Genomic DNA, 27,795 nt, shown 5'->3' on the forward strand with positions numbered 1-27,795 from the left:
TCACGTATCCGTGCTCAGACTCGTTTGGCAGAAAAGTTAGCCTAACTTTTTGATTGGTCAACGCGCGTTAGCGCGCCAACTCAGTGCGCTAGCACCTGTCAACCGCAGGCTGATCCATCTGAGACAACGATATACAACGGGCCGAAACTCCACCTTGGAAGCTCACAATGTCCATTAACACTATCACCGCCTTGGTAGACGCTCTCATCTTTCTCGCTTGCTTTCAGAATGACAACAACCGCGAGTAAAGTCATCTTAAACATAAAAAGCTCGTTCGAGACCCAGACTTCGTAAGACCACCACACGCTATCCGCCCTTGGCTTGCTCATCACATCACCAGTTTGTGCCCAGCCTCCAGGAGATCAGCATATATCCTCAGAGACTCTCCAATCAAATTGACCATCTGCCACACGCTGCTCGACTGATACAGTTTCGCCCACAGCCTGACGACCATGCCACTCAACCGAGCCTTTTGCGCCAGAATGTGGTCGCAGCTCATCTTGTATTCCGTCTCAGCCACCAGCTGGACGACGAATTCGAGCACCCTCTGTTCCGCGGGTGTCAGTGCAGGGTTCGGATCGAGCACCGTCACCGCTTCAAGCCACTTTGCAAGGAGGACTGCGCACTCCAACGAGCAGAGGGCGTGTTGATTCGACCAGAGGATCAGTTGTGTCTGGGCGACGTAGTTGATCCCTAGCTTCACGGGAATGCTGAGGGCATGTGCGCAATGAAGTGCCGCCCGGGTCATTTTGTCGCTTCGTTGGACTCTCGGGCTTTGGTGCAGTGAGTTGGCGACCATGGATGGGTCCCAGCTGCTCAGTGACCTCACAGGGCCCAAATCCATATTGAGCCGAATGTACGCCAGCCGGAGGAGTGCTGTCGATGTAAAAGTCACGGGCCCGTGAGGACTCAAGGGATCCATGGACGATTCTTGATCACGCTCCCAATACCTGGCCCATCGCTTCAGGGCCCGTTCAAAGACATTCATTTCTTCATCTGCGAGGCCGCTTGAATCGTCGTGCACGATGGGTAATCGAGCGTTGCGTGCAAGCCAGATCTGCTGAATGACGGCGTGTATGAGAGCACAACCGCCAAGAGCAGAGAAGCCTCGCGCAACGGCTTGGGTCGAGCCATTCCGTTCACCTAGGTCCGAAAAGAGGCAGGAAAACTCGGTTTGAAAATCTTGTCGAGTTGACCTCGATTCGGCACGAGCTTCTCGCCATTCCAGCTCGTTGCCTGCCTTCCATTCCTTCTCGGAGCAGGGCAGTTCGAGCCGGAGGCCGCTTGCCAGTATCATGGGCGGTAAGTCGAACAGAATGGTATGGATATTGAAGAAGCAAAAGACCACGAGGTGGGTTCTTTTGATAGTCTCGAACCGGACCCACTCCCGCCAGTCCTCGGTTGGTTGTTCCCGGGCTCGCGTTATCTCATCGTCTTGAATAAGCGAGTGCAGCACACTGCGGATGGACAGTGCGTCGGTGACTGCGGGTTCGCGTCTGTACCAGGATGCGATGGCGATCAAAAGCAGTAAAGTCTGCACCATCTCAACCACACAGAATCTTTCGTCTCCGCTGCAGCTTGGGTCAGGAATCATTACGGGCGTATAGTGCAATCTTTGGTCCAATCCCATGTTTGCTTTTCGTCTCTGGCGTCGGCGGAGGCGTTCCAAGACGATGGCTCGTGCAACACGAAACAGCTCAATGCCCATCTCTGGCTCTCTGGTGTAGCGGGCTCCAAGAGCCGCAATGGCCAAGAGCAACTCAACATGGATGGCATCCATTCGCAGAGTGGCAATGTGGAAAAAGGGATAATGAGCATGGAAGTTCTTAAAGTACCCACCTATCAATCGTGACAACGCATGGCGAGACGGGAGAACAAAGTCGCCATCTATACAACCAGAAAATGTCGCCAGCTCATCGATGATACGCTGTCGACAGTCGGCCGAGATGAATAAATCTCGACTATTGAGCCTCGTGGGCCCTTGTGGGTGGGGACCATTGGGCGGAGGCTTTTCCTCGGGAGCCAGGGATGGGAGCCGAGAGCCAAACCGAGAGATGGACGAGTCATTTGCACGGATATTGGAGAGTGACGTGGATGTGGCATGGATGGTTGTCGTTACTGTTGATTCGTCGCGGGAGATGTTGCCGTCTCTAGGATCGTTGGTATTTTCGAAAACACCAGCCAAGGGTAAGTCTAGGTTGGAAAAGAAGACCGGCAACGGCTGGTAGCTCGGAGAGAATGGGTGAGTGAAGTTGGGCACGCTGTCCATGAAAGTAGCAAAATCTTGTGTATAGGCTGGCTCGAGCGCGTCGAAGCTGCCGTCCTGCAAGCCCAGATTCATCGTGTAATCCGGGACCGGTCTGGAAAATGACTCTTTAGACTGGCTTGGACTCTCAACATTTGGATGGGCGAAGAAGCGCGCCGACAGGTGAACCTGGTTGATATGTTCCTGTTCACCACTGTGATTGCTGGCTATGGAATGAGTCGTCGGTGGGACTGCACGGTGTTGGGAAGAAAGAACTGGGCCAGACCCAGCTTGGTACTCGGGCCAATCCACCAGAGGCAATGGTGTCGGCAAGAGCGTTTCCGTGTTCGACGATACATTCTGCCCAGAGCGACTCTGTAGAGGGGACTCGTGCGACAAGCGTATATGGCGGGTCAGCAAATCTCTTGCTCGCAAAAGTCAGCCAGACGACAGATAAACGACGGATTAGCTTCGCTGGGTTGGGGCGGCGTACTTTCGGGTGAAACTTTTCTGACAAACGGAGCAGCGAAACGGCTTCTCCTTGGTGTCTTGTGGCCCAAGTCAGTCAATTGCTTCTCAAACCGCCTTTGTTCAGTTTCCCTTACGCGATCTCTCGTGGCGTTGGAGATGCTCCAGGCGGGCAAACCCACGGCCACAGCGATGACACACGAATGTTTTCGCAGGGCGTGCAGGAGTGGCCAGATTCGTTGTCATGGTTCAGACCTTGCTCATCGCGCGGAGGAGAGATGGCACTGGCGGGCAGTGGGGAATTTGAGAATGAATTCGGGGAAGATGCTACATTCTTTAAGACGAGAGTTGGAAGATGAGGTTGAGGGTTTACAATTGTGGGGAGGCGCCCAAGTCAATGCAGTCTGGACACTGACGAGGCTGCTGGATCCCGGTAGCTGCGGCTGCTCCCTAGCGTAGAGCGGGCACCAATTAATTTACTTGTTCGTGGAGACTTAAAACCTCCCCCAATTCGGAGAACATGACAATCCAACGCCACGACAACTGAGTGGAAAGGGAATTGGCTGGCCAGGAATACGTTCCTGGTCCGAAGCTCGTCGTATCATCATCTCTTCCGGGCCTTTCTCTGCTCGCACGACGACAGCGGCCAGGCTTCGATAAGCAGCCAAACTTATCAGTCCCACAAGTCCACGCACCCTCCATGCAGCACCAATCACCTCAGACACTTCCCCAAATTATTCCAGATCGGTCCGGCGTTCCAGCAGTTGAGATACTCTTATGCAACATGCCCTCCCTACGGGACTTACGAGTCAAATGGCGGCCGCATAGACTTCACCACATTCGCACCTCTCGAGGCTAAGACTACAAGTACAAGTGGTACGCCCCTCCATACATATCCCGAGCCTCGCCGTGTTAGGCCGTGAAGCCAAACGGTGTTTACAAACTATCGAAATCTCAATTCCAGTGTAAGGATAAGAGTCTCTGAGGCTATCCTGTAAGACCACGATCTCGACGATGCGAGCACAAGTGTTAGAGGCCTTCAACACGCCTTACGAATTCAAAGATGTGCCTGTCCCTCCCGATCCCACTGGTCAGGACATCCTGGTCAAAGTCGGAGCAGCGTCGTACTGCCACACAGACGCCGTCTTCGCGTCTGGTGCCATGTGGCAAGACCTGCCCCGAATAGGATCGCACGAGTTTGCGGGCACAATCGTCGCCATGGGCCCGGACGTCTCGCCGAAATTGAATCTCGAGGTCGGAATGCCCGTGGGCGTTCCGGGTCGAGCCTTCCACCCTTGCGGATCGTGCTCCGAGTGCCTCAACAACGACGGTGATCCGGAAAAGTACGGCGTGTGGTGCACCAAGGCTGGCAACCTGGGTCTCTCGGCCAACGGCGGGTTCCAAGAATATTGCGTCGCGGATTCTCGCCAGATAGCCCCCATGCCGGAAGGCATGACCGCGGTCGATACCGCTCCGCTCATGTGCGCCGGTCTGACCATCTGGAATGCTCTCGAAAGGGCGGGAGTAACAATGGAGGCCGGACGCAGCAAGGGCCTCACGATTGCCATTTCCGGTGCCGGCGGCGGCCTTGGACATCTGGGCGTACAGTTCGCCGTCAAGCTCGGCTGCAAGGTCGTCGCCATTGAGGCGTCTGATCCGGCATTAGCCCTTCTGGAGGATGTGGTCAAGGATCTAGGGCCGTCAGGTGCCGACGTTACCATTCTCGATGCGCGGAAACAGTCTGCCGAGGACGCTCGCGTGTCGGTCTTTGGCTCTCCCGAACCAGGCCTGGAAGGCGAGAAGGGCGTCGACGGGGTCCTGATCCTCCCTGAGTCTCAGAAGGCTTTCGAGTACGGGATGAAGCTGGTCAAAAACCATGGCGTCTGCGTGACTGTCAGTTTCCCCAAGGAGGGCTTTCACATGCAACCGCGGGACCTCGTCTTCCGCCACATCTCCATGGTCGGCGTCTTGGTCGGGCGGAATCGGCAGCTCAGAGCCATGCTAAACTTCGCGGCAAAGGAAGGGGTGAGGGCGCGAGTGACCACCTACAAGCTAGAGCAGCTTAACGATCTGGTAGACGACTACCATAAAGGCGCAAGTGGAAAGCTGGTCGTGGATATGTCAAAGTAAATGACGATCAACCTCTCGTGCCTCTGCACCCTATTTAGGGCTTGGTCGTCTGGGATGTACACCAGGGGATCACCTCTTCACAGCGCATGAATAGATACAGGTACACATATTGCACACCAGCTTAATTGGAAAGTGCCTAGATTCGCGTGCCACTAGTATCTCCTGCATCAACGGCGACGCCGTTGGGACAAAGGCCACCTCGCTAATCGAGACAGGTATGAGTCCAGGGGCTCGTAACACTAACCTCTTAATCTCGCGTCGATGAATGCCACCATAGTCTCGCGCCCATCATGGAGATCCAGCCGCCCAGTCGACGTAGGATATCCGAACACGGACCGGACTCCATTCCAGAAATCACGGAATATGGCGCTTGCTTACCCAGACTGTGCTCCAATTTGGGGCACCGGGGTCTTGTTCCGGATTGGGAGATGAGAAAGTGATCTGCGTTTAATATCTTGAGCTGGTCGGACACGGACAGACTATAGGACGTTCGTTCAGGGCAAGTCATCCAGCCCCAAATGCTCCTGTTATCGACTCGGACGTAGCACGGCACTGGAGGCCTACTTCAGTTGAGCTTTGTCGGGATGTCCTTTCCCTCGAGCCACAACTCCAGATTTGATGCTGTGTCCTCGTACCATCGGTTCATGACTCCCTCCTCCACGTAGCCCATGTGTGGGCTAAGTAGTACTTGGCTTCTGCCGTCCTTGCCCCAAGCAGTCGTACGCCACGGGCTGTCGAGCGGCAACGGTTCCACATGATAGACGTCCAAAGCTGCACCTTTGATCCTGCCGTGGTTCAAAGCATCGAGTAAAGCCTTCTCGTTGATGAGGGGGCCTCTCGAGGTGTTGACGAGGAGAGCAGAGGGTTTCAACAAGGCGAGCTCTCTCTCCCCTAGAAGATCTCGGCTTCGATCAGACAGAACGTAGTGGATGCTCAACACGTCCGCTTCCCTGAGGAGCTCTTCCTTGCTGCTCGCCACCTTGAACGTCCCTGGTGGAAGACCAAATGACTTGGCCTTTTGCTCAGCAACCTCCTGTGTGAGACTACTCGACCATGCTAGAATCTTCATTCCAAACGCCCACGCACCATCCGAGGCAACCCTCGCACCCAGGTTGCCAAATCCTAACAGACCTAGCGTTTTGCCCTTCAGCCCTGTAGCTGGAGAAATCTCCCAGAGACCAGACTTGACGGCGGCGTCGTCACGGGCAATGTTCCGAGCGATACCCAGGATGAGTGCCCAGCAGTGTTGCAAAGTAGAATCAATCGAGGTAGGGAAGCTCACGTCCCCAGACTTGCCAATTCCCTTTGCTCCGGCGACGATGATATTCTGCTCAGCACAGGCAGCCATGTCGATTGCCGAGTTCTTCATTCCGGTGGTTAGAAGCAATCTGAGGTTCGGAAGAGCCCGAATTACATCCCCTGGCAAGGGTGTTCGTTCCCGCATCGTCGAAATAACAGTGAACGGTCGAAGGCGCTCGATGAGGACATCCTTCTCCGCCTCTCCGCTCGGGTTGATAGTGTCAGAGAAAGTGGTGACTTCGACTTTGGGCTGTAGATGAGCGAATTTGGCTGCAGCAATGCCCTGGTAGTCATCCAGTATTGCTAAACGTATCTTTGAGATGGCCATTTCGATGCTATGTTGTCTCAATATGCTTGTCCGGGAGTTGGGTTGAGCGATGTGCTGAACGCCGAGCTCTAAAGCTTTTTACAACGTGTTTGCACTCAGATTATTAAGAGGCCAACCAATTGGTCTCGCGGACCTGGAGACTTTGGACAGATGTCGATGTCGATGAGGCTCTCCACGGCTATCGTAGGAATATGCTTCTCCAAATCGGAGGCTGATCGATACTTGTTAAATGTAGAGTTGAAGTGACCGAGGTAAGGCCTGCTGAAACCCAGAATGGGAAGAATGCATTCCCACCCCAACTTGGGGACTCGCGGATCCCAGGATCGTACGGAGATAAGTCGCATCGAAACAGCATTTCGTAAGTGACACGGCAGACGCAGTAGGCGTTTAAAACCCCTCGATATTTATCCATGGACTCTCGATTTCATCCCAGGGTGGATTTTCCCCATTGAACCTCACAGAAGAAGAGAGAGACGCTTCAAGGTTATCACCTTTGTCAATTCACCATGCATCCGGCCATCGGATTCTTCTTTGTTGCCTCTGTACTCGCGCTGCTCATCAGATGGGCCAATAGAACCGATATCCCAAAGATCAAAAACCTACCCGAACTTCCTGGGGTGCCGATTTTTGGGAGTCTGATCCTCTTGGGCAAGTATCATGCCAGGAACTGCGCTCGGCTGGCCAAGACGTATGGCGATGTCTTCCAGGTTCGCCTGGGCAACCGCGTGAGTGAAGATCCCCAAGCACCAGATCACATGTCACTGGGTCGATCGTATTGACTCTCCTTGCGCTCCAGAGATTCATTTATGCAAACTCGTTCGAATCGGTGAAGGAACTATGGATCAGAAATCAGTCAGCACTCATCTCTCGACCAAAGTTTTGGACATTCCACGACGTGGTTTCGCAAACCCAGGGAGTGTATACCCTGGGGACCTCGCCATGGTCTGAGTCCCTCAAGAGAGCCCGCAAAGCGGCGGCCACGGCCCTGAACAGACAGGCGGTGCAGACATACCTCCCTTTCATCGACCTTGAGTCCACCACCAGCATCAACGAACTGGTCCAGAACATCAAATTTGGGTACGACATCGACCCCAACGGCTATTTCCAACGCTTCTCTTTGAACATCAGCCTGACCCTGAATTACGGTATTCGAATCCAGGGCACTGTCAAAGACAGCACTCTCAATGAAGTGGTTGCCGTTGAGCGAGAGCTGGGAAACATCCGCGGTATTGCGCATAACTGGCAAGATTATGTCCCGTTGCTCCGGATCTTACCCGGGTACAAGTCGAATGCCGTAAAGTATCGGGCCCGACGAGACGAATACATCCTTAGTTTCTTTAATCAGTTGAAAGAACGAATCGCGAACGGCACCGACCACCCCTGCATTGCTGGCAACGTCCTGAAAGATCCAGAGGCTAGATTGGCGGATAGTAAGCTATCAGATGGTGCCACCTGCCGACGGTTGATGGCTGACTGAATGCTTGCTTAGATGAACTCAAATCCATATGTTTGACCATGGTCGCCGCTGGCCTCGACACATTGCCAGGGAATATCAACATGACGATCGCTTACCTTTCGTCACCGCACGGCCAGGAGATCCAAGCACGAATGTACGACGAAATCATCAAATCGTACCCTGGAAAAGACCCATGGCATGGATGCTTATACGAAGAGACGTCCGAGTACGTCATTTCTTTTGTAAAGGTGAGTGCAGGGACTTCAAGAGTGACCTCTGCCACCACCAAATCGAAGACTGACCATGTCGTAGGAGGTGCTTCGCTTCTGGTCCACCCTGAACTTGTCATTCTATCGCCAAAGTGTTAGCGACATCACTTACAAAGGTGCTGTTATCCCTGCCGGGACACCTTTCTTGATGGTATGAGATTTTCACCTCCCAGACCTCCCCGGGCCGTTAACCGACGGTCGTGCTAACAATCCATGGGCAGAATATGTGGGCCGCGAATCATGATCCTGCGCACTTCAAGTCACCCATGGAATTCATCCCGGATCGCTTCATGGGGCAATCAGGCGCCGGAGAGGGCACACAGCACTTTGGCTACGGCGCGGGGACTCGGATGTGTGCCGGAGCACATTTGGCAAATCGAGAGCTGTACATCATCTTCACACGCCTAGTCCTAGCCTTCCGCATCCATGAGGCCACCGATCCAAAGGACAGGCCGATTCTGGACACGATTGAGTGCAATTCGGTGCCGACAAGTATGGTCACTCAGCCCAAACCCTTCAAGGTGAGATTCATCCCTCGAGACCAGAAACAGCTTGAGACGTGGATCGGTCAGAGCGTCGAGAACACCTCACACCTCTGAAAGTGCGGAGTTTCCTTCCAGTTGTAAACGAGAATTGTCGGACTTGGAGATGCTGGGGGCTATGTTTTCAGAAAGCATCGTGTTGACATTTGCCTGGTGAGCTGCACGACTTGAGCGTTGACTGCCAAACCTGTTTGACGCCGGCCTGGTATGTCGAGGGATTTGGAACTCCTAGATAAGTTTTCGAAATCTAATCAAATTGAAATGTCGCATTTAAATTATTTTGACCGTACTGTTTGATATTCAGTGACTTGGAAAAGTGAAGTGTTTCACTTGAAACAGGTAACGGTAAACTTCTTTGCCAAGGGAACCTCTTGTTGCTATTCATATATTGCACTAGCCAATTATAGCTCTGATTTGGCTCACGAATCGCACACAGAAAATGCGATTCTTCTACACCTGCTTAGCATGGTGGCGTGGCCTAATGGTAAGGCGTTGCTTTCCGGTTACATTCTTGTATCAATCAGGAGCGTGGCAAAGACTGTGGGTTCGAGTCCCATCGCCATCGAGTTGTTTTTTTTTTTTGCTTTTGCTGTCGGGAGAGCACGTTGATTATTTCTCCACTCCAGTGTCCGTATGGGGACTATGGCTTTTTGTCTCCAGCCTGGTCTAGGTATCGCGTCTAACCTTCTATGTGACACTATGGACTACGAGGTTACAAGTACTGAACGAGGTGTTGACTGCAAGATCTCAGTCTCAATGCCCATCATTTGAGAACAACCAGGCAAACGACCGTTGCAATGCCAAAACTCCTGCGAGTCTTCAGCAAGCGCCTTCACCAATCACTTGTCGAGGAAAGCATCCCATACTGATCCCCATGTTAATTCTTGCTGACATGAACACCCCAAGTGACACTATCTGTACAAGCGAGCTTTTGAACTATTCCAATGGACGTTTCCTGATGAACGAACAACATGAGTTGTCAAGAAGACATGCCAAATTCGACCTTGAGCGGCTCTGAGCCTTAGATTCCTCCCTCCCCTCAGTCATGTCTCCTGTATCCAGCATAGACAAGCACGAGGGCAGCTTCAACAAGGCGTTGAAGCTAGCCGTGGCGAACGGGAAAGAAGTGATTGTCAAGATCCCGCTCCCAGTCATGGTGCGCGCGGGATATAGCATCTTTACCTTGGTCCCGGGGGACCACACTTTGGATCTCCCGATTCGCATCTGCACCATTTCGAAGCTACCATGAAGGTGATCCCTATTCTGGCCAAGACTCCCCTTCTGCGAGGCCATGCCAGGCCGACTCTGTGGCACACAGATCTGCACATGGGCAACATCTTTGTCTCCGACGACGACCCCACCAAAATCGTCGGTGTCATCGACTGGCAGTTCACCTCGATCTCACCGGCATTCACCCAGGTGCGGTGGCTGCACTTTCTCGAGCCGCTGGAAGACCACCAGACCGGGGCGATCAAGCCGGAACCCCCGGCCGATTTCGAGATCATGGACCCAGACGAACAGGCCTATGCGCTCTCGCAACGGGACCAGGCCCTGCAGCAGGCGAAATGCTACGAAGTTGCCCTCGCTCAGCGTGGCCGCAAAGCATACTTTGCTCTCACAAAAGTCCCTGACACTGTGCGCCGCATATTCACCCTGTGTGGTCGGACGTGTTAGGACGGCGTGGTGCCGTTGAGGGACTGTCTGATCCAGCTGTCCAGAAATTGGCACAGGATCGAACTCAGCGGGAGCTGTCCCATTACGTTATCGAGCGAGGAGATGACTGCCCACGAAACACAACTCGGTGAATATCGAGACTGGGTTCAACTGCGGAAATACACCCAAGAGATTCTATGCTCGGATGAAGAGGGCTGGGTGTCCCCAGAGTTGGACTTTGAGAAGGTACGGGCACAAGAGAGGGACCTCTTTGGGATTTACCTCCGCAGACAGGCACCGGACACGTTAGAAAAAGATGCGAAGGTGTTTTGGTTCTATCCCTCCGTGTAGCTAGGACTGTTTGAGGTATTGTGTCGACATAGCCGAATATACAGACTGACTGCATGTGTAAAAGTTTGATACCACGAACATAGACTAGAGACTGTAATAACTATCCCTTGTGGCACTGATTAATTGCACACTAAGGAAGGGACTCTGTGGCCACCAAATATCATACTCATTTCTACACCACCTAGCCTCATCACCATCCGGTGTACAGCTACCTAGCACTGTGAGACAATACCTTGACAAATACCCGCCTGTATCCAGCCAAATATCAGTACTTTAACAGGTTCCTCTTCCCTCCAAATTTACAGCTGCATCTCTTCCTTTGCTCATCCGATCCTGGTCACACAGACCTGAGTGCTGCGTAGTAGCGACTTAGCGTCGACCATAACCACCTCGGCCATATCCGCCGCTGCCACCATAGTTTCCACTTCGGTTGTCCCTCGCTGGCGGTCCCCGATTTTGGCCTTGATAATAACCGTCACTGAAAGATCTTCCACCGTTCTGTTGATTTTGTCCGTTACCGCCGTGGTACTGGTTGGAGCCTTGTCCGCCATAGTGTTGGTTCTGCCCTTGTTGGCCATAGTAGCCTTGATCCTGACCACCATAACCCTGATATCCTCCATAACCATTTGCCGGTGGCGGATTTCGGTTGTAACCTCCTGGACCACCGTAGCCCGGTGGGGGAGGGGGAGGCAAGCCCGGAGGCCATTGACTCGGTGGTGGTATACCAGGAGGGCCTGCGTCAATGGGAGGTCGGTCGGCAGCGTAGTTGATGCGTCCTCCCCGATTCTGCGTATCAAAACGGTCACGTCGAGTATTGTCATATAGTGGCGCACCGCCAAAGTCTCTTCCCGATACCCTAGCCTTCGAGCGCACCATGGCCAGGTCGCTCTTGTCAAGAACAGGAGGAGGCAAGACAACCCCCGGGAACAGCATGGACTTGTGAACATGGGTAGGAGGTGGCATCGTGAAAAATACGTTCAGCGAGCGATCATCGTCAACGTCAGGCTCCAGCCTGATGTCGTCTTGCGGCCCAACAAGGTCCATATGAGGCAGGAAATCTTCGTTCTTGGTCACCTCTCCAGCCAGCTGATTCTTTTGCATTGACAGCTTCACGGTGTTAGGACCGCCTTTGGCTTTCTTCGAGTAAAATTTCATCGCCAAGGTGTCATACAAAGGATTCTGATCAGATATTATCAGAGCATCATGGCCGCGCTCGTTTCTGGCGTGCTCGTCATCCGTCAACAAGTGGTACTTTGTGGCCATGGCCGAAAGGAGTCGTTTCTCGTCAATGAACGGTAGCAACACAACGGCTTTCCAGGATTGCTTCGCACCATTGAGATCGAGGTCGAACTCCTCTGGGTAAAAATCGACAATGTCGGATTCGGGATCGGTCATGAGCGGATGGAAAGCAGTCGGAATGGCATGATTGGAAGATGCTGGTAGCACACCCATCAACTGCTCATATGGTCTGAACGGCGTTCCTTTATCGAACTTGACTGTCTTTTTATCAATATCGACAAAGTCTGCAGCGAACGGAGCGTAGTGATAGGGATAGTACCACGTCCAAGACGGGCATCCTTGGAAATAATAGAGAAGCACCCAACATAGCCCTTCGACGTAGGCTTCAGCTACCTTGTGGCGGAAGCTGATGTCCTTGGGATCCACATGGAACTTCTGCTCATAGTAGCGGTCGGCATATCCCTCCTCCCACAAGCGGACTGTATCTGGTGGAGGGTTGTTGGGATCTCCGTTGTTGAAAGTCTTTTTCTCGACAGGCGTATTTCTTCCGGGAGTTCCAGCACTATCTGACTCTTCATCCATCGTGGCCGCTTTCAGCTTGTCTACTGCGGATGCAGGGGTCCCTTCATTTTCCACGTCTTCTTCCAATGCTCCGGCCTTTCGTTTGCCCAGGATTGACGAAGGACTTCCGGCCGAGGAATTGGGGGTGCCATTGATGCCGTTAGCACCATTCTTAGTAGGTGTCTCAGCCGCCTTTCGTGCGAGCATCTGCTCTTTCAGCACCGCTGCTGCGCTTTTGTTTGACGCCAGACTTTTGTCGACAGCAGCTCTGTTCACAATAGAATTGTAGTCCAGAACCGGAAAGTTAGAAGCCTCGAACGTCTCAACAGGTCCAGTCGGTACCCGAGCATCTGCCCTGCCACCTTTGCTGTAATCAGGGGAGCTACGTCGTCTCTTTGCAGCGCGAGCCTCTCGAGCTTCATTGGCTTGGTTGCGGCGCTGTTCATTTCGAGCTCGCCTGTCTTCCACTTCTTTCCTGCGTTTGAAGATAGCGTCCTCTTGCTTCGCCAAACCCTGTAGAATAATTTGGGCTCGTGCAAGATCGACTCGTCCATCGCAAGTCAAGTAACCACCCATAAGGGGAATATTGTCTCTCCAGATGGCAATAAGCTTGTCGATGCCGTCTTCTCTGATTTCAAGACTAGGAAGATGAGGCAAGAAGTCATTGCCGACGAAGAAACACATAAACACCCAATCGTCAAGGGCACGCTCAAGATCGAAACGGAACGTCTGGCCAGGAACAAACATCTCTGCACCGAGATACTCACGTAGGATGGGCACATTTAGCCAGACAAATGGCTTCAGCTCTTCTGTAGTGCCCTTTTCATCGAACTGGCCTGATTTTATCTTGGCTTCGCCTCTGCAGTTCTCGGCATAATGACCTTGTTGACCGCAGATCCTGCAGGTCTTGGCTTTGGCATCTCTGAGTTCAACGTCTTCTCGAAGGACGCGAAAGTGAGGCTCATGGGTGGCGATTCCAAGCATGATCAAGTCTGCGTCAAGTCCATACATGACGTGTCTTGTGTTTGGGTCATAGGCAGGATCCGAGCGTTGGGAACGAATGAACTGCATAATCTTGTGCTCACCTTCTCCGGGCACACTGGCGTCTGAGATAATGACCTTCAGTTGAGCCCAGGCAGGATCCGTGTTCAGTTTCCACTGGACCCAATATCGAATAGATTGAGCAAGAATGAACATGAAAGGCGTGCCAGGTGTGATGACATTACTATCCCATGTTTTCTTGATTACGTCGTCCACTGTTTCTTCGTCTTCGTCATCATCTCCATCACGCTGCTGTTGGCGTAGGAGGGTTTGAAACTCTGCCTTCTTTTCGTCCGCCTCTTTCGCATCTCTTGCCGACCGGAAACGACGAGCTCGTTGCTGGTTCATCTTGGCTCGAGGAGCAACCCCATCTGTTCTACGTCAGATTCACACTGTATCATGACCACAGGGGCTGGGAGGCACATCAACGGAAGGAGAAGCTTACCAATTGCGATCATCAACAGTCTCCGCGGTCGCACCATATTCACGACACGATCTGTGTACTTGAAGATTTCCAGCATCATCTCGCTCTCATTTGCTGGGGGAGGTTTGTTCTCAGGGTGCGAACAGGGGTGGACGATGCCGTTGAAATCAAGATAGAGGTTGTGCATTTCTTCTCCATTCGGGTTGGGCTTGGTGGTGTCCACGGGGTATTGCACGCCATCAATCTCATAAGGTTGTTCCTCGATTACGGGAGAGATAATCTTGGGATACTTTTTGGTAAGCCATCGAAAGAGAGCCGGGACACCCATCGTGACTTGACAACACTGCAGGAAAATTCAAGAGAAAAGAAGGGATCAACTCGGAAGTTGAGTCGTTGCCTGTGGAAAAATTGGTGAGGAATCACACTCTTAATTGTCACAAGCAACACAATGGAAGAATGCTATTGCTCTGCGCACAGAAGAGATCTCAAGGACTGTGTGCGATCCGAGTCACTATGAAGGAAACATGTCGGACTCGAGATTGCGAAGCGTCTGTTGCAGAGAGATGAGATGGTAACGATTGCCGGAAACGAAACTGCGCCTTCAAGCCTGAACAAGTCTGCATCTGGACCCTGCGCCGTGTCCAAATCTGGTTGGCGTGGGCTTGGCAGATTTGTTCACAACGGCGGAGTACAGGATTGTAGAGCAGCCTTGAGAGCACATCTACGGTGGGCCACAAATGACATATTATCACATCTACCAAGTCATGACAGTGAGTGCAACCTACATAAATACTGCACAGTTCTCCATTTGTCTATTTACCCCGTCTTCTAACATGTGTGCTTTCATCACAATGTGGGTCTGAAAAGGACAAAAGCCGCCTGCTACCGCCTGTCAGTGTCATCTTCACTCGTGAGCACGAGCATGTGGTCGTCAAAGATGATTCACATGAGCCCCTTCGGGACTCTTGACCCAGTCACAGTTTCCAAGGCCGAGGCGACAACACTTGAGGCAGCTTTCGTCTCATAATCTTCCCGCTTCCTGTTCTTGGAATCTCATCAACAAAGTAAATTCCTCCAGTAAGCCATTTGTGAGGAGCAAAATTCTTCCGGACAATCTCGAAGATTTCTTTCTCTGTAAGTGAATCATTCTTTCGGACAACAAACGCCCTGACATATTCCTCCCCGTTTCTTTCACCGTATCAGTTAGCCCATCTTCAAACAGAAGCCGAGAATACTGTGACAACCTACATCATGGCACCCACAACGGCGGCGTCTGTCACTTCTGGATGGTTGAGAAGTGTCAACTCCAGCTCGGTGGGCGAAACTTGAAGACCTTTTATCTTGATAAGTTCCTGATGAGTCCATAAGTCAGAGGACCGATATACCCGACTTCCCGATTTACCAGGTTAAATACTTACCTTCAGCCGATCAACGATGTAGAACTTCCCTTGATCATCATAGTATCCGATATCACCTGTCCTCAACCAGCGGTGGCCGTCCTCATACACAATCGTTTCTGCGGTCGCCTCAGGCTTGTTCCAATATCCCTTCATGATGTTAGGCCCTGACACCCATAACTCCCCAGCTTCCTGCCCCGAGGAAGTGGACTTTGGTATATCCTCGTCAATAGGGACAATCTTTGCTGCACAGTTAGGATTCAGCCAACCAATTGAGCGCCCATCATCTTCCTCATCTGGTGGGAAACTAGTCACAGAACAGGTGCACTCTGTCATTCCCCAGCCTTGCTTGACCTGCACACCTGGTCGAAGATACATCCTTGCTAGAAGTCGCCCCAGCCCGGGATCGAGAGGCGCTGAGCCGGTCACAACCTGCTCAAGGGACTTCAAATTGTATCGTTCGGGAGCATCTTGCTTGCACAGCATAGCGATGACGGTCGGAACCCCTGTCATGAACGTGATGCGATAGACGTCAAGGTACTGTAAGTACCTCGTAACGTTGAATTTTGACATTATGAAAACCTTTGCCCCCCATGCTGCAGCATTTATACCGTAATATGTTTGACCCTATCACCAATGTAAGTTTGTCTTAAGGGGTTGGCTGTACGACACCCACACCCGAGAGAGCTATCACTCACATAGGCGTGATACATGGGCAGAGGCGCCAGCCATCGTTCGCCCGACACGTCGAGTCGTTCCTTACGAGCACGTGCTTTGGCTGTGTTTCCCACCATAGACCGTTTGAAAAGAAGCTGTACTGAGTTGGCGACGAGATTATAATGAGAAATTTGGACCCCTTTTGGCAGCCCGGTGGTTCTCCAGAGCTGTCAGCAAGTGATGGAGCACTCTAGTAGACTTGAGAGGTTTCTTGCCGAAACTTACCCACTGGAATAGTTGACGATTGCGGTCTTTCCATCGAGTTCCTCGACGGTGGCTAGACGCTTCCAGGACCACTGTCGAACGGCGTCTTCAGTCGTCCAGATATTCGTCCATGATTTCAAGCCATGGAGATGGTACGATGAGAGATCTTCATCTGGATCATGGAAAACTAAAATCCTGTTTCGTGATAGCCCTACTTCCGAAGCAGCTTTAAGGGCAATATCAATCCCATCGGGTCCAGTGAGCAGCAATGAAGCACCGGAATCCCGCACCTGGTAAGCCAGTTCTTTGATGCGAAGTCAGTAGACGCAACATCCTCTGTTGAACAACGCCGTTCCATAAGACGACCAGAAAACAACGCACCAGACGCGGATGCTGAAGGTGAGGCGGCAGTAAAAATGCATCCCGCAGCAATAGTTCCCCATATCACGATCGGAAAGAAAAGTCGATTGTTGGAGTATAGGAGTATGCGTTCATCACTTTGGAGGCCCAGTTGTTGTAACCCACGGGCCAGTCTCTTGGAATAGATTTCACCCTGTGCCAGACTGAAACATTTGGCAGGACTATCAGCATCAAAGTATTGAGGCGACTCCCGTGAAGTTTCAGTTCCAGATCGGAAGACAAAGGTGTTGACATCGAGAAGGGGGATGTCGATGGTATAAGGAGATCTGAGCATTGCCTGGCCTGATTGGGATCCGCAGCGTGCTCAATTACACAGAACAAGACGGGGGCAATGTGGAATCGATGCTCGGCGGCCTTTCGTGCAATAGCTCTGAAACTCGTTCGAACGAGGCAGAGTGCGCCGACTGCCCCATACACCTGCCCAACTTACATATTGCTTTCGTCAACCCCGAATTGTCATTGTTGGAGATGTGTGGGAACATTAGAGAGGGGAGTCCCCCTTTATTGCCTCGGGCTACGTGGAGTGGCTTGAGTGGAAAGACAGCCTTGCCCTGTAGGACGAGGCTGACTGACGGGTGGATTAATCGTGCTGCTGCTTTTACGCCCGGACTCTTTCTTGGCCTGCGGACAAGTTGTCACTTCAGACTCCCAGAGCACAAACGCGGTCCATGCGAACACTGGTCATTTAAGTCAACCGTCGCCAGCCTTTACATTTCGCCCCTCTGTACCTGTTCTGACTCTGTCGAGAATGTGCGCAGAGATTCCTTAATCCATGGCTGACAGACGCGGAGTCAATATAAGACTTTCCATCCCACGACAATGACCCTGCCCTCAAAATGATGCGAATCCTCGAAGCCCAGGCGCCTGCACGACAGACTGCCACCGACACCATCCAGACACTCAGCAGCCGCCTTTCAACTGCCACGTTACTAGAAGATCGGCGGGCTGCTATACTCGGTCTGCGTAGCTTCGCAAAGTTATACCCTGCTTCGGTCGCTTCCGGCGCATTGAGAGATCTTATTGCCGGATTGAGGCGAGATGGAGAAGATTCAGACACGATCAAGATCTTGCTAGAGACACTGTTGATGCTGTTTGAGCCGGATGAGAAATCAACTGAGGCGTCGGAGGAAATCACTCTGTGGCTGGCCGACGAGTTCACGCAGAGACAAGACAACATCACAGCTCTCTTGGATTTGCTCGAGCTTAATGAGTTCTATTTACGCTTATATGTCCTCCAGATTCTGTTCCATATATCCACGGCGCGGCCACAGCGCACACAAGAGGCTATTTTCTCTGCGCCTCTGGGTGTCTCCCGAATAACAAATATGTTGGATGACAGACGGGAAGCGATTCGGAATGAGGCATTGGTACTGCTGGTGGCCTTGACTCCCACATCTGGTGAAATACAGAAAGTGGTGGCATTTGAGAACGCATTTGACCGTGTATTTGCTCTAATTGACGGCGACGGTGGTCTCACACATGGCTCTACCACCGTGCAAGATTGCCTGTCACTTTTGGCCAATCTTCTGAACCTCAACACATCGAACCAATCGTACTTCAGAGAGGTGGGGGGAATCCTAAAGATCAAGAAACTCTTGCTGGCCGCCGTGGACCAAGAAGATTCGGGGGATGGTAGCTCAGAATGGCTGAAACCACAGCGCGATATGAATGTCTGGGGCTTATTGGGCGTTATCCAGTTATTTCTTGCTCAGGGTGCCCAAGGGACCGTGGTCAATCAACAGGTATTTTGGACGACCGGAGTTTTAGACGTCGTTTTGCGAATTGCCTTCCATCCTGCATTCAGCATCAGTGTGCGAACAAAGTCACTGCAAACATGTGGCGACATCATTCGAGCAAATCATAGTCTCCAGGAACGGTTCGGAGATCTTGGAGTCCAAGTCAAAGAGCCCGATAGTCCTCCTACCAACGGCCACCCATCACATGCCACCGGTGAGAAGTCGCTCAAGCCGAACCAACCTGCCTTTCGAACTCAGAATGTAATCGAGTCACTCCTAGAAGTGACACTAGAGCCAGCTCCCCTGGCCCTATTCGACGTCCGACTGGCCGCATGTTCCTGCCTCGAAGCTTTCATGAATGGCCATGTCGGCATCCGGAATCACGTGCTACGGAGGGCTATTGAGGGACACAAAGCGGGCGACGATGCCATTCCCAACATGCTTACCGTCTTGCTCGAACCTCCTGGGTCACGTAACAACTCTGACCCATACCAACAATGGATGGCCGCGGTGCTTTTGCTACACCTCCTGTACGACAATGCTGAGACCAAGGAGATGGCCCTGGAAGTGACAGAGGGTGACGCCGAAAGTGGCGAAGAGGTCGTCACCTTCCTACAAAGCATCGCAAGCAATGTTGTGGCGGGCGTACAACACGTGGAGGATGAACGTGCTTTGCTCGGCTACCTGATGTTGTTATCCATATGGCTGTTTGAGGATCCAGAATCGGTCAACGACTTCCTTGCCGAGGGCAGCAATGTGCAAGGTCTTATTGCGGCTGTCAAGCTCACCAAAAGTTCGATGCCTCTCGTTGCTGGTCTCTGCGCGTTCGTGCTAGGAGTAATTTATGAATTCTCAACAAAGGACTCTCCTATTCCACGGGGCACGCTTCATGGGCTTCTAACCACAAATTTAGGCAGGGAGGCTTATGTGGATCGCTTGACCAAGCTGCGGGAAAATGTCTTTGTGCGAGACTTTGAAGTTCTACCGCAGACCGGCAACGGTGGCCTGCCTGAAGTGTTCTTCGACAAGACTTTCATCGACTTTCTGAAGGACAATTATAGCCGTTTCCTGCGAGCCATTGACCGGGATCCGAACTTTGAGGTTTCTATTGTGAGCAACGGCGTCCAGAAGGGCATCTCCCGAGACCTCGTCGACGGTCTCAGAGCTCAAGTCGAGGAACAGAAACAAGCATTGGAGGCTGCCAATGGTGAATTGCTGCAGCTCAGGAGGAGGTTGGAACAAGAGGAGCTCGATCACCGCCGGACGCGAGAATCTACGACGGTTGAGCTCTCCAGGATCAAACAAATCAATCAGAGCCTGCACCAAAACCACGAGGACGAAATCAACAAAATACAAAACGACTTCGCTCAAGAGAAGGGCACTCTGTTGAAGCATCATGAAGAGGAACTCAACCGAAGACGTAATGAACATCTCACCGCCATTGAAACGTCGCGAAAGCAGCACGAGTTGGAGGTCCAACGGTTCGAACAGCGGTTGAAAATGATTGAGCAAGAAGCGACGCGAGAACGGATGGCTCTCAATGAGCGTCACACACGAGAACTAAAGGAGGTAGAAGCCCAGGCACAAAAGGCCCGAGAGAGAGAAGCGGCCGAGATTGCGGACCTCAAGCGCCGGATTTCGGAATTGGAATCCCAGCTGCAGAAGGCCAACGCCAACCACGTCCAGGACCTTGAGACCGCACACGAGGAGTATAAGAGCAAAACCGAGAGTTTGGAAGCGCGCCTCAAGCGAGCGGAGAGTCGTGCTCAAGACGCCGAGAACCGTTCCAAGCACCTCGTCGAAGACCTCGAGAAAGAGAAGGCTGCTCGAAAAGACGTCCAGACTGAACTCGACGACCTTTTGGTCGTCTTTGGCGATCTCGAAGCCAAGAGATCTGCTGACAAGAAGAAGCTGAAGGAATTGGGCCAGGAAGTCTCCGAAGATGAAGATGAAGACGAAGAGGAGGAGGATGACGATGCCGAAGCCGAAGACGATGGCGACGAGGATGCAGGAGCTAGCGATGACGCCGTGGACTGATAAACCCTGTGCGTCACCGAGATGCTACGCCAGTCCATTTTACCGCGTCGTATATGCATTGGGCGGGGCGCGCAGCATACCGGGGAGCCATGTAATTGGAAACAAAAAGTCGACACAGTATAGAACGATACCCTGTACAGTAGGTAATTAATGTTCCCTTTCACCAGAAGAATATCCCGCATCTCTGAATATCAATGGGCTCGAGTAGTCTGTATCCAGCAACTGAAAGGGATAAAATGAGAAGAAAAGAGGACTGCCACACGCATCACATTCATCAAGAGGTAGGGTTAACAGCAGCCCGAGACCTCGCTATTCACTGAAGAGGAGGAAGAAGAGCATAGTGCGAGATTGCGGGACATGAGACTGTGAGATTGTAATCTTTAATTCTCGACACCATCGCTCCTCCCACAATATCTAAAGTTTTCGCACATCCTTTCCGCCATCTTCGGCGAAGAGCTTCCACACGCTCCTCGCCTCCATGCCCTTGCACTTGTCGTTTTTCCTGGCCTCGACAAAGACCTTCTGCACCGGCTCGGCGAGGACTGTGCTGGCGCCGACAGAGTCCATGAGGGCCACGGCGTCGTCGATGACGCCGCCGGCCAGCTCGGTCGTGAAACCCCCTTTGAAATCTCGCGCCGACGATGCCGCGGGGTTGACTCCCTTGACGGGGTTGTGGTGTAGGGAGTTCCAGTTCATGCCGGACGAAGCATTGATGACGTCTTGAACGAAAGGGAGAAAGGGAACGGGATTAGTATGTATTTTCCTCTTTCTCGGTGAGAAGAACAAGCAAAAGAAGGGGAATGTCCGGAGGTAGTAGCATGGCATGGCAGGGTGTGTACGTGTCGTGGACCATGTGGAAACTCACTTGATAGAATTTTCGGGTCAAGGCCGTACAGCGTACCGGCATTCATCACTGAAATGCGGTACAAGGTCAGCTGTTGACCTCAGGGAGCAAAGCGAGTGGCCATGCGGTAGTCAAGGATCTATGGCAACTATACCTTCACAAAGCCCCAGATACCCAACATAGCCCAAATAGTTATTCAACTGTTTCGTCGCGAGGCCGGCACCCAATCCTCCACACTGGTAGATATTGTCCTCCTTACCCATCATTGCCAGAATTGGCTTGACGACGTCGAAAATCCGCTCGTTAGGTGTTCCAACCATGAAGGTCAAGGTGCCTGCGTTGGACCCTTGAGGTCCTCCGGACACGGGAGCGTCGACGAAGACGGCCAGTCCTGTGGCAGCCACCTTCTTTGCGAGAGCTGTTGATGTTGCGACATCGATGCTGGAGCATTCCAGGAACAGTCGTGTGGACGATGAAGATGACAGACCCGCCAGGAAGCCTGTCTCGGGGTTTGTAAAGGCATCCTGGACGTGCGGTGCTCGTGGCAGCATAGTGATTATAATGTCCTAGACGATGATTGCTTCCCTTGAGTCAAACTCATTCTCGATCTCCATGGCGTTGGAGCTCACTTACAGCTTTCTCGGCCACCTCGCGCGGCGACTGTGATACTTCTACAGAAGCCTTACATTCCCGGAGAAACTGCTCCCTTCGTGTCTCGTTGATCTCACACAGCACAAACCTGGCGGTCTCGGGGATTTTGGTGCGGAGGTTCATTGCCATTCCATATCCCATCACACCGATCCCGACGAAGCCATATACAGGGTCCGTCGGGAGCTTGTAGGATTCATGAGCTGCGCTGTCCTCCATATTAGGCCTCTTCACGATCGATGCACACGGAATGTATCTCTCTCTCTCTGATCCGACTTCCACATAATGGAAGTATGGAATTCGGTTTGGAGACGAATTCCCCGCATAGCCTCATTTGGACCGCCGTCACTGTGGACCGCGAAGACAATTTGCTCTTGACCTGCTGATATTTCTGCTGGCTTTTCTCCAACAGCTCTCCAAGCGCGACTGGGGCCGATCTCCTTGTGGATATCTCAGCAGAAAGTGGAATTCACGTGGTTGGGGGGCCAGGGGTATGGCTGCTTTGGATATTCTCAGCACAGATCTTGGGACGGCGACGCATATGAAGGTTCTGGGAGGGCGCAGTGGACTCCGACAGTGGAAGGGTACAGTAAGGATGCTTCTCTGCTTGTCAGCTCTGCTTTTGGCGTTATTGTAAGTGTTTGTCCGAGGATCAATGGGTGGATGGTAGGTCTCGTGAATCCAACTTTTCCATCTTAGTACCTTGTACTTTTTGCGTCTCCAAGCGGTCCTGAGGTCAACTTGTCAGCACTGTGAGAAAAATGTCTTCGTAGAACTCGCATGGACGCATGCATCTACGATCTGACCGTCAGACTAAGGATTGATGAAACCAACCAGCAAGTCGTTGTGTTGGAGCAAATGAGTCATTACTCGGGTTACGAAGTAGCGCGTCCGCCCCAGGTGGAAAACCATGCTCAAAGCAACTGAAGTAAAGCCTCGATGAGATTTCAGGCAATGCAGCACAAACCTAGTGAGACGGCTTCGCTTGACCTGAGTATCACAGTTGCTTGAACGTTTAGCACTATAACAGGCGAAGTTATGGGGCAACGGTTTCATCTGCAGCTGGGGGTGTGTCTGGGAAAGGGTGGAGGCATGCCGCATTAGTGAATTTGAAGTGTGAAGACAATAGCGCATGTTCACCAGCGATTTCAGAGATAACTTAGCACCCTAAAGTGCCCAAGTACCACCGAATGCTACACGAAGGACTATCTGGGTTCTTGTTGAACCTACCTAAACCAGACTTGTAGCAGGATAGTGTCCTCAAAAAGAGAGAGAGAGAGTTTGGTGAGTCAATCGGCGGTTAAAAGCAGCGCAGGTGCGTTGCATGTCGCCGCCAAGATTTGTATCAAATATTGAGTCACTCAGCCTCTTAAGAGCACTTCTCATTCTCAGAGAGCTCCCAACAATTTGTACCGAGATCCAGCCCTTCAAACATGGCAGTCGACTTTTCTGCCGAAGAGGCCGCGACTCTCAAACGCTGGCGCGAGATTGACGCCTTCCAGACCCAACTGCGCCTCTCCAAAGACAACAAGCCCTACACCTTTTACGATGGCCCGCCATTTGCGACCGGCTTGCCTCACTATGGCCACTTGCTGGCTTCTACCATAAAAGATATTATTCCGAGATATTGGTCGATGAAGGGCTACTATGTCGAGAGGAGGTTCGGCTGGGACACCCATGGCTTGCCAATCGAGTATGAGATTGACAAGAAATTCAACATCTCAGGACCAGCGGCAGTGAAAGAGATGGGAATTGCAAAATACAATGCGGAGTGCAAGGCTATTGTCATGCGATATGCAGCCGAGTGGAGAGAGACGATTGACCGGTTGGGACGGTGGATTGACTTTGACAACGACTACAAGACCATGAATCCCACCTTCATGGAGTCGGTATGGTGGGTCTTCAAGCAGCTGTTCGACAAGGGCATGGTGTATCGCTCCTACAGAGTCATGCCCTTCTCAACCGCACTGAGCACACCGCTAAGTCAGCACGAAGCTCAATCCAACTACAAGGAGGCACAAGACCCTGCAGTGGTCATCGCCTTTCCGCTCCTTGAGGATCCTGAGACTAGCCTTCTTGCTTGGACAACTACGCCCTGGACCTTACCGTCGAACATCGGCTTGGCCGTCAATCCCAATTTTGAGTACATCAAGTTTGTGGACCAAGACTCCGGTCGCAAGTACATCATGCTTGAAAAATTGTTGGGAACACTATATAAAGACCCGAAGAAAGCCAAGTTCAAGGTGCTCGAGAAGATCAAGGGTTCAGACCTCAAGGACAAGCAATACTCACCACCCTTCGACTACTTCTATGAGGCATACAAGGATCGTGCTTTCAGAGTGCTCAATGCTGCTTATGTCACGGATGACGATGGTACCGGTGTCGTCCACCAAGCACCCGCGTTTGGTGAAGAAGATTTTCGGGTGGCCATGGAAAATGGCATCATCAGCCACGACCACCTCCCTCCCAACCCCGTGGACGAGACAGGACGCTTTACAAAAGAGGTCACAGACTTTGCGGGTCAGCATGTGAAGGAAGCAGACAAGCACATCATCAAACATCTGAAGGCTACTGGGCGCCTCATCCGTGACAGCCAACTAACCCATCAATATCCCTTCTGTTGGCGGTCAGACACACCCTTGATCTACCGTGCTGTGTCCGGCTGGTTTGTCAATATTGCTGGGAATGACAAGGTGCCAAGCATCATTCCAGATATGCTCGACGGAATTGCAAAATCGCACTGGGTCCCGAATTTTGTGAAAGAGAAACGATTTGCGGAGTGGATCAAGAACGCTCGTGACTGGAATATCTCGAGAAACCGATATTGGGGAACCCCTATTCCGCTGTGGGCGAACGAGGACTACTCGGAAATTGTTGCTGTCGGCAGCATAGAAGAGCTGAAGAAGCTCAGTGGCTACGAGGGCGAGATCACAGACCTTCACCGTGACAGTGTGGACGAGATTACAATTCCCAGCCAGAAAGGCAATGGTGTTCTGCGCCGCGTTGAAGAGGTGTTTGACTGTTGGTTCGAGTCTGGAAGTATGCCCTATGCCTCGGCACACTATCCCTTCGAAAACTCAGAATACTTTGAGAAGACATTCCCGGGTGATTTCATTGCCGAAGGTCTCGACCAGACGCGTGGATGGTTCTATACCCTTGTCGTCTTGGGCATCCACTTGAAGAAAGTACTGCCCTTCAAGAACTGTGTGGTCAACGGTATTGTGCTTGCGGAAGATGGCAAGAAAATGTCCAAAAGACTCAAAAACTACCCAGACCCCAACACAGTCATTGACAAGTACGGTGCAGATGCCCTGCGACTGTACATGATCAACTCACCCGTCGTACGAGCCGAGCCGCTGAGATTCAAGGAATCCGGTGTCAAGGAGATTGTTGCAAAAGTTCTTCTGCCTCTGTGGAACAGTTACAAATTCTTTGAAGGTCAAGTAGAGCTACTCAAAAAGATTGAGGGCATTGACTACGAGTTCAGGCCGGAAATGGACACCACCAACACCAACGTCATGGACAAATGGATTCTCGCCAGCTGTCAAAGCTTGCTGAAATATATAAACGAGGAAATGGCGGCATACCGACTCTACACGGTCGTGCCGGGGCTGCTCAACCTGATCGATGAGACCACAAACTGGTACATCCGATTCAACCGAAAAAGATTAAAGGGCGAGCTGGGTGTGGATGACACGCTGCATGCCTTGAACACTCTGTTTGATGTCCTCTTCACCCTCGTCCGCGGACTCGCACCCTTCACACCATTCATCGCCGATCTCATCTACACTAAACTCCTGCCTTATATACCGAAATCCCTCCACAGCCAAGACATGCGCAGCGTTCACTTCCTCTCTTTCCCCGAAGTTCGACAGGAGTTGTTCGATCCAGTCGTGGAACGACGAGTGGGACGGATGCAAAAGGTCATTGAACTAGCCAGACAGTCCAGAGAAAGAAGAACTATCGGTCTGAAGACGCCATTGAAGACGCTAGTAGTCATTCACAAAGACCAGCAGTACCTTGACGACGTCAAGTCGCTTGAAGGGTATATTACAGAAGAACTCAACGTGCGCGATCTCGTCCTGTCGTCAGACGAAGACAAATATAATGTACAGTACAGCGTAACGGCGGACTGGCCAGTCCTTGGCAAGAAATTGAAGAAAGACATGCAAAAAGTCAAGAAGGCTCTTCCAGATGTCACCAGCACTGACTGCAAGACGTATCTGTCAGAGGGGAAATTGACGGTGGCTGGGATAGAATTGGTTGAAGGCGATTTGGTGGTCCGACGGGCGCTCAAGGAAGACGAGACTTCAAAGAATCAAGAGACGAACACTGATAACGACGTTCTGACCATTCTAGATGTGGCTATATACCCGGAATTGGCACAGGAAGGTCTCGCCAGGGAGATCATCAACCGAGTCCAGCAACTCCGAAAGAAAGCAAACCTGAAACCGACAGATGATGTCAAGATGGAATACAAAGTCCAGCAAGACCCGGACAATATCGGGCTCGAGCAAGTGTTCCAGCAACAAAGCTCCTTTATTGAAAAGGCGCTGAGACGGCCCGTTGATCATCACGTTGTCACGGAGGTCGAGGGACCAATTGTGAATGGCGATAAAGGCGGTGCCGATTTGATTGTGGAAGAGGTGCAGGAGGTACAAAAGGCGACGTTTCTGTTGAGGTTGTTGAAGCTCTGAGCAAGAGGCTTTTTACTTAGTGGCATCACGAGCATGAGCATGAAGATGACGTTGTTATGACATCTCTTGTAGAACGACGGAGTCGGTGAAAAGGGGTGTGTGTTGTGGATTTGCTCAAGAGCGTCCGAAAGAGAGAGAAAAAGTGTAAAACATAGAGCGAGCATGTCATGACTTCTTTGCGTGTCTCTGCGCAGATGAAGAAAAGAATTAGCTAGATGTTTTGCCACAGGAAGCAATAGATAGCAAAATCTTCGACGAGAGGATGGTGTAAACCACTCGTGACTTGTCCATCTCTGCCTTTTCGCCCCAGTCGAGTACCTCAGAAGGAGAAAGGGGCCGGGTCGTGTTGAATCATTCAATACAGAGGCGAGAAGTAAACCGCTCCCCCTCTCTTTTCGAGAGAACCTCCAGGGTTTTCTTTCCTTATCTCCTGAACATCGAAAGGTATCGTCGAACCGACTTCACGGGTCCCCAGTTCCCCCACACCAGGATGAAAAATGGTGACTTACCAGATAACAGTCCTTCAACCTCATAAACTCCTTGGCACACATGTCCTGGTACGTCGACTGGTAATCGGCCAAGATACATTTCCCGTACGCAGAAGCCTGAAAAGAGACGGCGTCAGCCACCATGAACAAGACAGCCGAAATGCGATGCTCTGGGGATCTCCGAAACAAAAACGGGAGAGGACACACACATACCTCGACAGAACACTTTGCGGCGGCGGCGGCGAACTTTTCAATCGGCCTGGCGCGGCCGGACATGGTGGGCATGGTTGTTCGTTTTGATTGTGTGTGAGTTGTCAAGAGTTTTAGAGGTTGGTTATCTTTTGAAGTTCGACTCTGGTAATGGTGGTCGGGTTACTGGGATTACATTAGGTGATCTGTATCGTCGTGTGTATATCTGGATCAGAAGGGGAAAGATGTCTAGATGGTGGTGTGGCTTGATACATACATATCGAGCTCAAATGCACTACCGTAGACCAAGTCCGGCGAATCACATGCCCCTAAAAGTAGTAAGCTAGACAAGGCTGTCACGGCAAGGCAACCAATCAAAAACCCCGAGAAAAAAAAACCCCCTTGTCACAGG

The 27,795-nt window shown here is 51.8% G+C and overlaps 10 protein-coding genes across 10 annotated transcripts; 5 read left to right on the top strand and 5 right to left on the bottom strand.

Moving 5' to 3' along the window:
* Window positions 1–328: 328 nt before the first annotated feature.
* Window positions 329–2,341, bottom strand: AYO21_10230 (hypothetical protein; the record flags this gene model as incomplete). Its single annotated transcript, XM_022660152.1, has 1 exon — window positions 329–2,341. The coding sequence occupies one exon, from the start codon at window positions 2,339–2,341 to the stop codon at window positions 329–331; it is 2,013 nt and encodes a 670-aa protein (XP_022507506.1).
* Window positions 2,342–3,727: 1,386 nt separating this feature from the next.
* AYO21_10231 (hypothetical protein) lies at window positions 3,728–4,843 on the top strand (the record flags this gene model as incomplete). Its single annotated transcript, XM_022660153.1, has 1 exon — window positions 3,728–4,843. One exon carries the CDS (start codon window positions 3,728–3,730, stop codon window positions 4,841–4,843), a length of 1,116 nt encoding a protein of 371 aa, XP_022507507.1.
* Window positions 4,844–5,408: 565 nt separating this feature from the next.
* On the bottom strand, window positions 5,409–6,470 carry AYO21_10232 (hypothetical protein; the record flags this gene model as incomplete). The annotated part of the gene is made up of 1 exon (XM_022660154.1): window positions 5,409–6,470. The coding sequence occupies one exon, from the start codon at window positions 6,468–6,470 to the stop codon at window positions 5,409–5,411; it is 1,062 nt and encodes a 353-aa protein (XP_022507508.1).
* A 506-nt stretch (window positions 6,471–6,976) lies between these two features.
* Window positions 6,977–8,794, top strand: AYO21_10233 (hypothetical protein; the record flags this gene model as incomplete). Its single annotated transcript, XM_022660155.1, has 5 exons — window positions 6,977–7,195; window positions 7,267–7,900; window positions 7,960–8,174; window positions 8,239–8,346; window positions 8,417–8,794. The coding sequence occupies 5 exons, from the start codon at window positions 6,977–6,979 to the stop codon at window positions 8,792–8,794; spliced, it is 1,554 nt and encodes a 517-aa protein (XP_022507509.1).
* A 1,188-nt stretch (window positions 8,795–9,982) lies between these two features.
* On the top strand, window positions 9,983–10,741 carry AYO21_10234 (hypothetical protein; the record flags this gene model as incomplete). Its single annotated transcript, XM_022660156.1, has 2 exons — window positions 9,983–10,372; window positions 10,448–10,741. 2 exons carry the CDS (start codon window positions 9,983–9,985, stop codon window positions 10,739–10,741), a joined length of 684 nt encoding a protein of 227 aa, XP_022507510.1.
* A 369-nt stretch (window positions 10,742–11,110) lies between these two features.
* Window positions 11,111–14,334, bottom strand: AYO21_10235 (hypothetical protein; the record flags this gene model as incomplete). Its single annotated transcript, XM_022660157.1, has 2 exons — window positions 11,111–13,953; window positions 14,028–14,334. 2 exons carry the CDS (start codon window positions 14,332–14,334, stop codon window positions 11,111–11,113), a joined length of 3,150 nt encoding a protein of 1,049 aa, XP_022507511.1.
* Window positions 14,335–14,980: 646 nt separating this feature from the next.
* AYO21_10236 (hypothetical protein) lies at window positions 14,981–17,018 on the bottom strand (the record flags this gene model as incomplete). The annotated part of the gene is made up of 6 exons (XM_022660158.1): window positions 14,981–15,194; window positions 15,255–15,358; window positions 15,425–16,030; window positions 16,102–16,279; window positions 16,346–16,628; window positions 16,706–17,018. The coding sequence occupies 6 exons, from the start codon at window positions 17,016–17,018 to the stop codon at window positions 14,981–14,983; spliced, it is 1,698 nt and encodes a 565-aa protein (XP_022507512.1).
* Window positions 17,019–17,580: 562 nt separating this feature from the next.
* On the top strand, window positions 17,581–20,517 carry AYO21_10237 (hypothetical protein; the record flags this gene model as incomplete). Its single annotated transcript, XM_022660159.1, has 1 exon — window positions 17,581–20,517. The coding sequence occupies one exon, from the start codon at window positions 17,581–17,583 to the stop codon at window positions 20,515–20,517; it is 2,937 nt and encodes a 978-aa protein (XP_022507513.1).
* Window positions 20,518–20,931: 414 nt separating this feature from the next.
* AYO21_10238 (hypothetical protein) lies at window positions 20,932–22,228 on the bottom strand (the record flags this gene model as incomplete). The annotated part of the gene is made up of 4 exons (XM_022660160.1): window positions 20,932–21,236; window positions 21,383–21,460; window positions 21,516–21,927; window positions 21,995–22,228. 4 exons carry the CDS (start codon window positions 22,226–22,228, stop codon window positions 20,932–20,934), a joined length of 1,029 nt encoding a protein of 342 aa, XP_022507514.1.
* A 1,214-nt stretch (window positions 22,229–23,442) lies between these two features.
* On the top strand, window positions 23,443–26,706 carry AYO21_10239 (isoleucine-tRNA ligase; the record flags this gene model as incomplete). The annotated part of the gene is made up of 1 exon (XM_022660161.1): window positions 23,443–26,706. One exon carries the CDS (start codon window positions 23,443–23,445, stop codon window positions 26,704–26,706), a length of 3,264 nt encoding a protein of 1,087 aa, XP_022507515.1.
* Window positions 26,707–27,795: the final 1,089 nt, after the last annotated feature.

Source organism: Fonsecaea monophora, assembly GCF_001642475.1.
Source record: "Fonsecaea monophora strain CBS 269.37 chromosome Unknown Scaff114, whole genome shotgun sequence".
NCBI classification, from domain to species: domain Eukaryota; kingdom Fungi; phylum Ascomycota; class Eurotiomycetes; order Chaetothyriales; family Herpotrichiellaceae; genus Fonsecaea; species Fonsecaea monophora.